General features: G+C 42.9%; 1 protein-coding gene across 1 annotated transcript; it reads left to right on the top strand.

Moving 5' to 3' along the window:
• Window positions 1–347: 347 nt before the first annotated feature.
• LOC115163026 (HHIP-like protein 1) lies at window positions 348–13458 on the top strand. The gene is made up of 9 exons (XM_029714600.1): window positions 348–889; window positions 5311–5957; window positions 6143–6286; window positions 9826–10154; window positions 10292–10418; window positions 10619–10764; window positions 11173–11254; window positions 11675–11757; window positions 11881–13458. The coding sequence occupies exons 1-9, from the start codon at window positions 602–604 to the stop codon at window positions 12924–12926; spliced, it is 2892 nt and encodes a 963-aa protein (XP_029570460.1). The 5' UTR covers window positions 348–601; the 3' UTR covers window positions 12927–13458.
• Window positions 13459–14972: the final 1514 nt, after the last annotated feature.

Genomic DNA, 14972 nt, shown 5'->3' with positions numbered 1-14972 from the left:
CAGTAGCCTGTATGAAACACATGAGCATTATCCACGTGTACTCCATCATATACATACAGTTTCTTGTAGACTATGCCATTGTTTGTGGTGTTTGGAGGATCCATTGCTCTCTTCTTTCAGCACACGTCCTGAGTCATTCAGTGAATCTGTCTGAGGCAGGGTAGGGAGGTGTGTGTGAAGTAGAGAAAAGGCTGAGTATGTAGAGGGGGAGGAGAGCTACAGCGGGGTGATATAGACAGGCCGCAATGGGAAAGAATGCCATGTGTCTGTGGAGGACAGACAGAGAGCGAGGGAGAGGAGGAGAGAGGGAGAGTAAGGGGAGGAGGGAGCAGAAGGAGGGAGGGAGGGAATAGGTTCTGAGTGGAGAGTGGAAGCATCGTGGCTGGCCAGGGCGGACTGCTGAATGAAAGGGCCTGTTGCTCTCCGCCACCGTTCGTTTTTGTCCCGCGAAAGAGCACATGTCCAGAGCAAACATAGGAAGGCTCTCCAACAGTCAGGCACCAGGGGGAAGGGACAGAATCACCACTACACACAGACCTTTTGGAATTTTGGGTCTCTCCATTACTTAGCCCTACAGGTAGCAGGGTAAACTACTATTGCAATGAGCAGGGTAAGTGTAAAGGGAGTTGAGCTGCTGTCCCGTTGGCTGCTGGTCCTACTGGTCCTACACGCACCCCGACATGGGAACACCCATCCCCAGTGCCTGGATTACAAGCCCCCCTTCCAGCCACGGGAGCCTCTGGTCTTCTGTAAGGAGTACGCCAAGTTTGGTTGCTGTGACCTGGAGAAAGATGACAAGATCTCCCAAAACTTCTACAAGATCATGGACTATTTTGACTACTCGGGTTACATGACCTGTGCGAAATACATACGCACCATCCTCTGTCAGGTAAATTGAAGTCTGTCAGTAGTCAGATGTTAGCTAATGCCTCCTTATCTAAAACTTTCCACAAAAAGATAATACATTTTTTTTCTAAGAGTGCATTTGTAGAATGGATTATCTTCACGCATGTTTTTAAAACATTTTCACTTGTAATAAAATTCTATTTCATCACAGGATATAAAACATTTTATACAGATTAATCTATCATATTTCATGAAACTATATTTCATTCAAATTTTTACACATTGACACCCCCTTCATTACTGAAATGTATGTGAACATCATGATAATTACATACCCCAGGCCTTTCCAAATGTGCACGCTGTAGATTGGAACAAATTACAGTTGGAGGGATTATGTAAGGCCTTGACTTGTCTGTTCAACCATGAGATACGACAGTACTGTTACCAATGATGGATTTTGGGGCCTGAACCACAGTACCACAACATCACTACTGGATTGAATATATTTGTTCTCCTCTCCAATGAAGAGAATTGCAGACCATGTGAACGTGTCCTCAGCTTTGTTTGGTTTTGGATCCAGTGGAGATTAGCTATTGTGCTCAGCTCTCAGCTCTCCGATCAGCCATGCTAAGGTACAGGCAGTGTGGTCAGTGGCTGGAGACCCAATGCCCAAGGCCACTTAGCCAGGGTAAACTCTGCTCAATCATTCCCTTTGTCCAGACAGTTATCATAGATACAGGGGGCTGCTTGTGATCTGTCAAGAGGCCCACTGACCACCAGCCAAACATCGATTTCCTCTCTGGTCACTGAACAGGATATACAGTATCATATTTCCACTGGGATAGAGAGGGAGGGCAGGAGGGAGAGGGAGGTGAGGAATTGAATCCAGCTGAAGTAGTTGAAGGAACTGTACCGTTTACTTGTGGTAGGATTAAGGCTGACTATTGGGTTACAAAACAATTAGTAACATTGACGTCAACCATTTAACTAAATACAGCCTATCCTATACCTCCTTCCCAACGTTGGAAGCTGAGAAGTCTCACATTTACAGTGATCGTGGCAACGTGGAATGTTGAAGGGTTGTCCTATACGATGTGGCACATGTGCACTCTCTCATTACTGCCCACCCCTTTTAGAAGGAGGGCCGTTTTAGAGGTTTCTTTGAGTGTATTTATGTTGACTTTGGTGACTCATGGAGGAAAGGAAACCAACACACACAGCTTTAACCCTACCAGCTCACCCTGCACCGCGTACTTAACCATTTTACTACTGTCCTTCTTTAATCTCACAGTGTTTGTGGGTGTGCATGTGGTAGTGCTAGTCTAGGGTTGTTTCCATGATAAAATGTACAATTTGTAACATACAGTGGCTTGCGAAAGTATTCACCCCCTTGGCATTTTTCCTATTTTGTTGCCTTACAACCTGGAATTAAAGTTCATTTTTGGGGGGGTTTGTGCCATTTGATTTACACGACACTTTGAAAATGCAAAATATTTTTCATTGTGAAACAAACAAGAAATAAGAAAAAAAGACAACTTAAGCGTGCATAACTATTCACCCACCCAAAGTCAATACTTTGTAGAGCCACCTTTTGCAGCAATTATAGCTGCAAGTATCTTGGGGTATGTCTCTATAAGCTTGACACATTTAGCCACTGGGATTTTTGCACATTCTTCAAGGCACAACTGCTCCAGCTCTTTCAAGTTGGATGGGTTCCGCTGGTGTACAGCAATATTTAAGTCACACCACAGATTCTCAATTGGATTGAGTTCTGGGCTTTGACTAGGCCATTCCAAGACATTTAAATGTTTCCCCTTAAAGCACTCCAGTGTTGCTTTAGCAGTATGCTTAGGGTCATGTCCTGCTGGAAGGTGAACTTCCGTCCAAGTCTCAAATCTCTGGAAGACTGAAACGGGTTTTGCTCAAGAATTTCCCTGTATTTAGCACCATCCATCATTCCTTCAATTCTGACCAGTTTCCCAGTCCCTGCCGACGAAAGACATACCCACAGCATGATGCTTCCACCACCATGCTTCACCGTGGGGATGCTGTTCTTGGGGTGATGAGAGGTGTTGGGTTTGCACCAGACATAGCATTTCCTTGATGGCCAAAAAGCTAAATTTTAGTCTCATCTGATCCGAGTGCCTTCTTCCATATTTTTGGGAAGTCTCCCACTTATTTTTTTTCTTTAAGCAATGGCTTTTTTCTGGCTACTCTTCAATAAAGCCCAGCTCTGTGGAGTGTATGGCTTAAAGTGGTCCTATGGACAGATACTCCAATCTCCACTGTGGAGCTTTGCAGCTCCTTCAGGTTTATCTCTGGTCTCTTTGATTAATGCCCTCCTTGCCTGGTCCCTGAGTTTTGGTGGGCAGCCCTCTCTTGGCAGGTTTGTTGTGGTGCCATATTCTTAAAAATGTTTAAATAATGGATTTAATGGTGCTCCGTGGGATGTTCAAAGTTTCAGATATATTTTTATAACCCAACCCTGATCTATACTTCTCCACAACTTTGTCGCTGACCTGTTTGGAGAGCTCCTTGGTCTTCGTGGTGCCGCTTGCTTAGTGTCGCTTGCTTAGTGCTGTTGCAGACTCTGGGGCCTTTCAGAACAGGTGTATATATACTGAGATCATGTGACAGATCATGTGACACTTAGATTGCACACAGGTGGAAATTTTTTAACTAATTATGTGACTTCTGAAGGTAATTGGTTGCATCAGATCTTATTTAGCGACTTCATAGCAAAGGAGGTGAATATATATGCACGCACCACTTTTCCATTTTTTTTTATATAATTTTTTTAAACAAGTTATTTTCTTTCATTTCACTTCACCAATTTGGACAATTTTTTTGTATGTCCATTACATGAAATCCAAATAAAAATCTATTTAAATTACAGGTTGTAATGCAACAAAATAGGAAAAACAGAGGGGATGCATACTTTGCAAGGTACTGTCAAATCTGGTTGCCATCTCTGTGAACAAAAGACACGTGAAGTTAAGTTTGACGGATTGCTGTTGTCAGAGCTCCCCATCCCATCCAACACAGTATTTACAAAGAATTTAAACAGAACGTTATAGTTGTCTAAGTGACTGCATTATCAGGGCTGCCTGCAGTAGAGGCCAGAGGAGTCAACACCCATGTGACAAAAAACAATGACCAGGGCCCAGTTTTTCAAAAGTGATCTGGTTTAGGATTAAATGCATAGAAATAGAATTAATAGAACTGTCAAATTATTGACTGTAAAGGGGAAACCTGTTCTATTCATTCTATTTCTATGCATTTAATCCTATCGGATAGGGAAAATCCAGTTAGATAACTTTTGAAAAACTTGGCCCTTTGCTCACCTCTCCCATGCAAGAATTTCTAATATTTTACAGTTACAGTTCATATGAGGAAATCAGTCAATTGAAATAAATTCATTAGGCCCTAATCTGTGCATTTCACATGACTTGAACTACAGACATGCATCTGTTGGTCACAGATACAGTACCTTAAAAAAATGGGCCTCACAATGTGCCATGACGTGACATATCTTACATTTTGTTTGAAATTAATGCATTTCATACATGCTTTGGTTTCTGTTCCTTTTAGCAGCTATATGCCCACATATGTCAGTTCTTACCTACTAGTTTTATTTTGTACCCCCAACTCAGACAAGTGGCTGTGTGTAACACATGCCACTTCCAGATTGTCCCCTTTTTGTTTACGTCATTGCCTGGGCATCATGTGATTTGCATAATCCAACCTGCAATTTATGGTCAGCAACAGATTTAAACCCTGAGTTGGCCAAGTGTTGTTGATGTTAAACGCTTTGATGTAGAGTTTTTGAGCATTGTTTGATGGCACCTTTGAGAGAGCATATCCCAGATTTAAATGGAAAGAAATGAAATATTACTCAGCAGAACTCCAGAACACATTATGCCCCCTTTGCTTAAGACTTGGAATCATTATATTATTAATCAGAGTTTTTGTAACAGAATTGTTTCTTTCAGTACCAGCTGTTACAGTGGTTTAAATGTTTTGCATCATTGTCCCAACGGTTTACCAGTGTCAAAATGGGTGTAATTGTGTGGCTTTGACTTAATAAGGGATTGGATGTTCCAAGATGCATTTAAACAGGCCTTATTTATAGCCAGAATAGTCATTACCAGCTGGTCTGGTGAGTACTGGGAGGAGTAGAGGACATGCTGAATTTCAAATGTTTACAAGCCTAGAGAGAATTCATCATGAAAATAGCTGCACAGTATCATGAACAGACATGACATAGTATTAACCTGTAGACTATGCTTTTGAAGTTTCAATATGAGATTGCACAAAGTGGCTATAGACTACGGTTTAAGATGTAGCTCATTATGAAAGTTAGCAGCCGACAAGGTAGATCTACTGAGTTTTGCTCATAAGCGTGTGTAGTCCGAGCCCAAATAGCTCTGCCACTTTTCAAACAAGCTTTCCTCATCCTTGCAGGAGTGCTCTCCCTACTCTGCCCACCTGTACGATGCTGAGGATGCCAACACGCCCATGAGGGAGCTGCCAGGCCTGTGCGGAGACTACTGCTCTGAGTTCTGGCACCAGTGCCGCTACACCATTAGTCTGCTCACCGACAACAATGCCACGCTGGGCATAGAGGAGGACCGCAATAAGTTCTGTAACTTCCTGGAGCTCAAAGACAGGGAGTACTGTTACCCCAACGTGCTCTCCGACGACAAGCTCAACGCCAACCTGGGAGATGTTCGGGCGGACCCTGAGGGCTGTCTCCAGCTGTGCCTGCAGGAGGTGGCCAACGGCCTGAGGAATCCGGTGGCCATGGTCCACGCCGCCGACCGGACCCACCGCTTCTTTGTGGCCGAGCAGCTGGGCTACGTGTGGACATACCTGTCCAACGGCTCCCGTATTGACCGGCCCTTCCTCAACCTGACCAAGGCAGTGCTCACCTCTCCCTGGGCAGGGGATGAGAGGGGCTTCCTCTGCATGGCCCTCCACCCTCGCTTCACACTGGTGCGGAAAGCCTACGTCTACTACTCTGTGTCTGTGAAAAAGGAGGAGAGGATCCGCATTAGTGAGTTCACACTGTCCGCTGATGATATGAACCAATTAGACCACTCCTCAGAGAGGTAAGAGAAGTATCACCAAATGACATGGACTGAATCAGAACCTGTGATGTCATCGGCTCCATTCACATGCATGTATTTGACATATTGAAACAATACAAATCAGCAGAAATAAAGATCTGCAACTACAATCATCCTATCAGATTTAGAATTTAGTGATGTTTGGTCATGTGTGGTTTTCTTTATAGAACTATTTTGGAAGTGGTGGAACCTGCTTCGAACCACAACGGGGGCCAGCTTCTCTTCGGGCACGATGGCTACCTCTATATCTTCATTGGCGATGGGGGAAGAGCAGGGGACCCCTTTGGCAAGTTTGGGAACTCCCAGAATAAGTGAGTCACCATGCTCTTTACATTTCAAAACGAATTCAGGGGAAACAAATTAAAGGGTGACATTTAGTAATTTAGTGTATATCTAGCCTTCACCCCATGTTGATGTTTTTTGAAGGTCAGAATGATATGTTTGCTTCAGAGACCTACATTTTTAAAGTTGAAGATCTAGTTCAATGAAGGACACCTATACAGTGGTGTTGGAGTATTATTGCAATGTGTATGCTGGGATTCGGGAAGCAATTTCAAGGAGTGTATTTAATAACTAAATGAACATAGAACAAACCAAGAAACACAGGTAGCGTACAAAAATGAACACTGGAACAGAATCAATAGCACCTAGGGAAAGAACCAAAGGGAGTGACAGATATTGGGAAGGTAATTAGGAAGGTGATGGAGTCCAGGTGAGTCTGATGAGGCGCTGGTGCGCTTAACGATGGTGACAGGTGTGCGTAATAATCAGCAGACTGGCGACCTCGAGCGCTGGAGAGGGAGTAGAAGTGACAATTATAGTTAGTAGTGGAGTGAAATGCTTAATGTGATACATCTGGCTCTTCATAGTATACTTATTTACAGTCATTTAACATAAAAAAATCTTGAAAAATAGGAGTTCAAAAAGTTTAACCTATAGTGTGACATCTTTGTTGATGTAAATATAAGCTACAGTAAAGGGACCACAGGGCACAATTAGTATTTTAGTGTGTTTGTAAACTGTATTACCCAATTGCCAAATTATGTGACGTTCTCATATGATAACATAGTGGTACATGATTCTGTTTTTAAAGAATGGAAAATCCTGTTGCCCTGGTAAATGTCTAGTAATTATCATATTCATGGTTGACTTATACACGTCTTTTAGATGAAATTTGTGTCTGAGTTGTTGTCAACTTGTCATAAACAAGTTTAATATTCCAGAAGATGAATTGACTCCGGAGGGTAGAAGAATCTTTTACTAAAAACTTTGACTAGAAATTGACAAGCTCTAGACATTGAGAGAGTGACAAATGTATGGATTGAAGCGCAATGAACTTTATACAGGCCCTTCAGCAATGCCACTCTATTCATGAAAGTGCGATTTTATGACCTTGTCAAAGGCACCAACGCTTTGGTAACATTGGGAGAGAATCGCCATCTATGACCTCAACCCCTGAGCATTTGACATGACAAACACTCAGCTCAAGGCTATGTGTACATTCATGCAGACAGACAGTACAGTTGTTCACAATATTAGCCTTGGCACTGTATGTTTAGCTTTTTCCTGGCAGGGGCCAGGGCAGGGGTTGGCAGTGCCCAGAATCTACATAGTGTCACAGGGCCATTCAGAAAGGACTCAAAGGCAGTCCAAAACATTTTGCTGAAAGTGACCTGCCTCTATAGTTATAACACCATGACAGAATTGTACACACAGTGATATTATGAGAAACTCTAAACCCTTCTTTGAGGAAAACCATCACTGAGCTCTGGACAGTCTGTCTTAGAATGCATTTTATTTTGAACCATGGGCAAGGACAGGGCATAGCAGTACCAGTCAGGTTGTGAGTGCCACCCCCACAGCACTTTGGTCAGTGGCCAGAGTCTGGACCTGCTGTGCCAGGCTAAATATTTATGGAGAATGTTGTCGGGCGATATCCGGCATTTTCTTACCATGTGATAATCACTACAGTCTTGCATAGTTGAGCTTGAAGGGACGTTTACCACTCCTTTTAAAGACCTGAATGGAGGTAGAATACCTGCTATTCTGTTCAGAATATTACAACATAGATGTAAAAGGAGGCCGGTGGGAGAACCTATAGGAAGACGGGCTCATTGTAATGGCTGGAATGGAATAAATGGAATGGTATCAAACGAATCACAAAAAATATGGAAAACACATGATGGATTCTGTTCCATTCATTCTATTCCAGCCATAACAATGAGCCCATCCTCCTAACTTCAACAGTGGCATGAGTAAGAGCAGGTGCTCTAAATCAACTTTGTTATGCGTTATTCTCAGAAGAGGGTTATGTCTAGTTCATAGTTGGGTAGCTCTAGTGCATAGCAGAATGTATGCATGCCGAAATAAAGGGTTCTTTACATCACAAAATGTAATGATGTAAATGTAATCACAGCTTTATCTCGAGGGCGGTACTTACAGTAAAGGCATTGTATTGAGTTGCATTGGGTGGAAACATCCCTTTCAGCTCATCCCAGGAGAAGAAAAATTAGCAGAGGGTTTCTTGACAGCCAATGAGTGGAAGGCCAGGGATATGAGGTTTTGGGACCTGCCAAGGCTAATATTTACACAAGACGCTGTGGGCCGCATAATAGTATGACTGAGTGAGTGAGTGAGTGAGTGAGTGAGTGAGTGAGTGAGTGAGTGAGTGAGTGAGTGAGTAAAACCCCTATGTATTTATTTGGACAGTGAAGCTAAAACAATTCATTTGGCTCTATACTTCAGCATTTTGGATTTGAGATCAAATGTTTTATATGAGGTGACAGTACAGAATGTCACCTTTTATTTGAGGGTATTTTCATACATATCTGTTTTATCATTTAGAAGTGAAAGCACTTTGTGTATCCAATCCCCCATTTGAAGGTGTCATAAGTATTTGGACAAATTCACCTATAGTGTATTAAATTTAGTCAAAAGGTTAGTATTTGGTCCCATATTTTTAGCACACAATGACTGCATCAAGCTTGTGACCCTACAAACTTGTTGGATGCATTGTGCCTAGTAGAAATGAATGGTAAATAATGTATTACGTCATTGGAGTCAGTTTTATTGCAAATAAGAATAGAATATGTTTCTGAACGCTTCTACATTAATGTGGACGTTACCATGATTACAGATAATCATGAATGAATCGTGAATAATGATGAGTGAGAAAGTCACAGAGGCATAAATATCATTCCCCCTAAAAATGCTTTAGGGGCATGATCTTTTTGCATCTATAACTTTCATTAATCCTAAATGTCTTTGATGACTGTTGTGACACACCAGCCTGGCCTCGTAACATACTAAACGTAAATCCGGGACACTCAAATTAGTATGACACGTTACAGCTGGTATGACTGTAATGTTTAGCAACCCATACGTTGCAAGTTCGAATCTCATCACGGATAACTTTAGCATTTTGGCTAATTAGCAACTTTTCAACGACTTACTACTTTGCTGCTTTGCAACTACTTAGCACGTTAGCTAACCCTAACCTTAACCCGTTAACCTAGCTCCTAAACTTAACCCTAACCCCTAGCCTATATAACGTTAGCCACCTAGCTAGAATTCGTATGTCGTACATTTAGCAAATTCCCAACATAATTGTACATTTTGCAAATTCATAACATATTGTACGTTTTGCAAAGTCATAACATATAAAAGCAATTGTAATTTGGAACATATCATACTAAAAGGAGTGTCTCAGATTTACGTACAGAATAATACAAAACGCTCTGAGACCAGGTTGGATACACATACACAAATGAAAAACAATGACAGAAGCCCACACTAAAATGCTGACACATTTTCCTATGACTAGAACTCAGTTAAACCCATGTGTGCGTAGGTCCACTCTGTTGGGCAAGGTGCTGCGTCTCGATGTGGACAACAACGATGACGTGGAACCCTACAGCATCCCGTCGGACAATCCTTTCCTGGGGGAGAAGGGCTCGCTGCCTGAGATCTACGCCTATGGGGTGCGTAACATGTGGCGCTGCTCCATCGACCGGGGCGACCTCATCACCGGGCAGGGCCGTGGCCGACTGTTCTGCGGGGACGTGGGACAGAACAAGTTTGAAGAGGTGGACCTCATCGTCAAGGGTGGCAACTATGGCTGGAGAGCCAAGGAGGGCTTCTCTTGCTATGACAACAGGCTATGTCGCAACTCCTCTCTTGGTGAGTAGGCTATTCCTCCAATAGAACTTGGTAGAGGTGGCAGGCTGATTCTATATGAAGAATCAATTCATTATTTGGTGAAGAGATTCAGATATGTATTAAATCCCTTAAGCAGTGTAAAAATATGTTCTCCTCAGATGACATCCTGCCTATTTTTGCTTACCCCCACAAACTGGGGAAGTCGGTCACTGGAGGCTACATATACCGCGGCTGCCAGATGCCTAATCTCAATGGCCTCTACATATTCGGGGATTTCATGAGTGGGTGTGTGTTTATACAACATAACCAACATTTATCCAATGTTACACTGATTAAAATGCAAAAAATGTTTCATAGATTGTCATGCCTCGAAAAAGAGTTGATACACATATGTTCTTAAAATTGAAAGATCATTGACAAATGTTTCAAATGCCCTAAAACTCACTTGACACATGCACAATCTGAGAGACTCCTTGTCTGCCTAGGCGCCTGATGTCACTGAAGGAGAACCAAAGCACTGGGAAGTGGGAGTACAAGGAGATCTGTATGGGAAAAGACCAGACGTGCCGATTCCCCAAACTTATCAACAGCTATTACAAATACATCATTTCCTTTGCTGAAGATGAGGCAGGTAACCTTGACAACTAGCTTTGCATGTTTTTCTGTCTTTTTTGTGTTTTGTTCATACTGATCCGTACATGAAAAGGCCATTAGGGGATGCACGCTGCTTGTGAATTCAGTCACCCAAGACAACCATGGAAAATTGTCTGCTTCTCTGAGCTATTTCGTGATGAGCCTCTGCTGCTTTTGAACATAAAGAAATAACACACGCAGTTCAAACCCAGTGGTGTACCACTTAGTGCATGCTCTTTAGCTTCAGATAAGTCTCAACAAGCAACTTTTTCAGAATACTTGACTTCAAAGCTGATTTGAGTAGAGTGGGAAGGGGTTCAAAAGAAACGGGCTGTCTTGATTTCGCTTTGAAGGTGTTGCAGATCTTTGTGCTGGGTCTTAGATCCTTTTTTCCTCTTGTTTCTAGGGGAGCTGTACTTCCTGGCAACGGGAGCTCCCAGTGCGTCTGCCAGAGCGGGGGTGATCTATAAGATAGTGGATCCATCCAGGTATTAAACAAGGGTCACAGTGTCCCAACAGCCAGGGGGCTCTGGGAATACATCCCTATCTCGGATTAATGGCAGATTCCCAAAACAGACATACCTTTGCCAGATATGCTAATGTTTTTTGTCCATCCAATTATTGATGTGGTCTTCAATCCCCCTGTGTTTGTTTAGTACATCTCTTACTTTAACTATGTAATCAGCTAACGTAATCGCTCTGTGTCACGCTAAGGGAATATCTACTAAATCTTCTACCCTAACGGCAATTTACTGAATATAATGTGCTTATCAATGATATAACTGTTCTTCATGTGGTTATGATAATGTATGATTCAAATTACTCTATACTGTATTAGTAGGAGATAGAGTTGTCATGGGCAGCATGAAAATAAATGGATTGTTTGATGGATTTCTCTCACCATCTAGGAGAGCACCTCCAGGCAAGTGCAGCTTCAAGCCAACTGTTGTCAAGATTAAAGGCAAGCTGATTCACTTCCACCCGAAGGAGGGTAAGTGACACCACAAACAAACACGCGTTCCTTTGCAGGCTATCATGAGTCACAGCGCAACACATCTCAGTCAGTTGGAGTGCTCTAAAGGGCTGTTTCTTTCGCTTGACTTCCTCTCTACAGAGTTTGTCATTGACAAGAAGCCAACGACCACCGCTGCGCCCACTACTATGGCTAGAACAACAGCTACCACCACGCTCCGTACTCCTCCGACCACCATGCGCTCCACGACGACGAGACCTACCTACACACCTCCAACTGCAACCCTGAAGGCTACTGCTAAACCTGCAACGATAAGGGCTACAGTTGAACCTCTAACAACACGGGCTACTGTTAAACCTGTAACAACACCTTCCAACCCCACCTCAATGCAGCAGAGGACTACTGGTACTGCTACACCTGCACTGACCATCTCATGGAGGCAGGTAATGACGGCCAGGCCAGGTCATGCCACCACTCCTTCCCGGCAGAGACCATCGTTGTCCTACACCAGGCCCACTGTTACCCCGAAGCCCCGACCACTGTTGACAACTGGAGCCAGAAGGCCCTCTCCACCAACAGCACGACCCTTGACCCGACCACAACCACACGCCACAGTCAGACCCTTTCCACTAGGAGTTACGACCAATCGGCCCCAGACCACACCAAGGCCCACGTACTGGACAGCTGCAACAAAGCCCACCACCCAGAGGCCTAACTTCACTCTCTCAAAGGCCCAGGACAAGTTCCTGAAAGGCCAGAGTGACAAGGTAGAACATTCCACAGGAAACCGGGTCAACAAGAAGAACCGGGGTTCCAAAACTGGGAAGCAGCGGCGCCGGAAGCATCGGGTTGGGTCGGTGCGGCTGATCAGTGCAGAGCAGCTGTCGGACCGTGGGCGGGTGGAGATTTTCATACGGGGGGAGTGGGGCACAGTGTGTGATGACTTGTTTAGTAGTAAAGCGGCTACGGTGGTCTGCCAGCAACTAGGCTTCCCTGTAGCCCTGCGTGTGGCTAAACGGGCAGAGCTGGGGGGTGGCAGTGGCAGTATCCTGCTAGATGATGTGGAGTGTGAGGGCACAGAGAGAACGTTACTGGACTGCAAACGGGCAAAGGTGGGCAAGCACAATTGTGCACACGATGAGGATGTGGGGGTGGTGTGTGGCTACCACCATGACGAGGATAAATAATGAGCCAAAGCATATCCTCAAAGGATCATTACTACTCTCCTGTGCTTGAACAGAAACGTCCTCTATGTACTGTACTTCAACTGTGGTCAGACACATCTCATCCCTCTACTCCCCCACACATACTCATGTAAACACACACATGAATTCATGATGATTAACAACAATTGTTGATTGTAGACTAGACGTTCTGATACTTCACTTCAGAGGCAGCAACCCTTTCCTTCCCTTCACTTGCCTCCCTGCCAGAAAAATGTATATCACTTTACAATATTGCCCTCTGCTGGGAAAAAAAGGCATACATTTTGTTGAAAACCTTATTTTTTACATTGTATGAATTGATAATCACATCTATATATAAATGTTTTCTTTTTCTTTTTAATACAAAAAAAGTGATATCAGTCAAAATAATAATAATGAGAAAAATGCTGGACATTGTGTGCTTTATTATTGTATAATTTGACAGATTATATTTGTAAACTGTTTTCAAGGTACAGGGTGCCTTTGAGATGAATAAACTGAGATTTCAATTTCATTCTTGCTCCTCATTTCTACTCAAGCAAGCATACTGCATCACCCATGGAGAACCAGATAAAATACACTGTTATCCAGAGGACTAATGCTGCGTTCACGTGCTAGTCAGAACTGGGAAACTCAGAAATGTCCGACTTGCCAATAGGTTGTAGTTATACACGAGTCGAGCTGCGTTCAACCATTTAGCAAGTTGGGGATTTCCGAGTTCCTAGTTTCGACTAGCGCGTGAACGCGACCCTAAGGGAGAGGGGGGTTTCATGTGCTCATGGGAAATTGGGAAGTCGTAAATACAACATGAATGTGTTCAAGTGTCTTTGAAGTCTGAACAATTATTCAACCAATGAGATGTTAGCTAGCTTGATAATCTAGCTAACATTGCTAATAATAAAGTTAGCTAGCTTGCTTAACATTGACACGTGGTCAAACTAGCTATACTACCGTTCAAAAGTTTGGGGTCACTTAGAAATATCCTTGTTTTTGAAAGAAAATACTTTTTTTTGTCCTTTAAAATAACATCAAATTGATCAGAAATACAGTGTAGACATTGTTAATGTTGTAAATGACTATTGTAGCTGGAAATGGCAAATTCTTTTATGGAATATCTACATAGGCGTACAGAGGCCCATTAACAGATACCATCACTCCTGTGTTCCAATGGCACGCTGTGTTAGCTTATCCAAGTTTATAATTTTAAAAGGCTAATTGATCATTAGAAAACCCTTTCGCAATTATGTTAGCACAGCTGACAACAAAGAACTTTCTTCTGAAACTAGTCAGAAATGAAGGCTATTCCATGTGAGAAATTGCCAAGAAACTGAAGATCTCGTACAACGCTGTGTACTACTCCCTTCGCAGAACAGCGCAAACTGTCTCTAACCCGAATAGAAAGAGGAGTGGGAGGCCCCGGTGCACAACTGAGCAAGAGGACAAGTACATTAGAGTGCATAGTTTGAGAAACAGATGCTTCACAAGTTCTCAACTGGCAGCTTCATTAAATAGTACCCGCAAAACACCAGTCTCAACGTCAACAGTGAAGAGGCAACTCCGGGATGCTGGCCTTCTAGGCAGAGTTCCTCTGTCCAGTGTCTGTGTTCTTTTTCCCATATTAATCTTTTATTTTTATTGGCCAGTCTGAGATATGGCTTTTTCTTTGCAACTCTGCCTAGAAGGCCAGCATCCCGAAGTCGCCTCTTCACTGTTGACGTTGAGACTGGTGTTTATTTTTTTTTGTCTATCTGCACTTGACATTAATATTTATAATGCTTAGCAGGACAGAAAAAAAATCTAATTCAAGCACTTATTAAGAGAACATCCATGGTCATCCCTACTGCCTCTGATCTTGCAGACTCACTAAACACACATGCTTAATTTGTAAATTATGTCTGAGGGTTGAAGTGTGCTTCTGGCTATCCTTAAATAAAAAATAACAAGAAAATGGTGCTGACTGTTTTGCTTAAAATAAGGAATTAGAAATGATTTAAACTTTTACTTTTGATACTTAGGGATGGATCGGAA

Source organism: Salmo trutta, chromosome 26, assembly GCF_901001165.1.
Source record: "Salmo trutta chromosome 26, fSalTru1.1, whole genome shotgun sequence".
In the NCBI taxonomy this organism is placed as follows: domain Eukaryota; kingdom Metazoa; phylum Chordata; class Actinopteri; order Salmoniformes; family Salmonidae; genus Salmo; species Salmo trutta.
Note: the sequence above shows the minus strand (reverse complement) of the source record. Positions and strands in the feature narration are given on the sequence as shown.

Excerpts from the sequence above, each read along its gene's own strand:
- LOC115163026 (XM_029714600.1), top strand. The coding sequence starts at position 602 with ATGAGCAGGGTAAGTGTAAAGGGAGTTGAGCTGCTGTCCCGTTGGCTG. Across the intron at positions 10,419-10,618 it reads TTCGGGGATTTCATGAGTGG|GCGCCTGATGTCACTGAAGG; the intron begins GTGTGTGTTTAT and ends TTGTCTGCCTAG. Across the intron at positions 11,758-11,880 it reads TCACTTCCACCCGAAGGAGG|AGTTTGTCATTGACAAGAAG; the intron begins GTAAGTGACACC and ends TCCTCTCTACAG.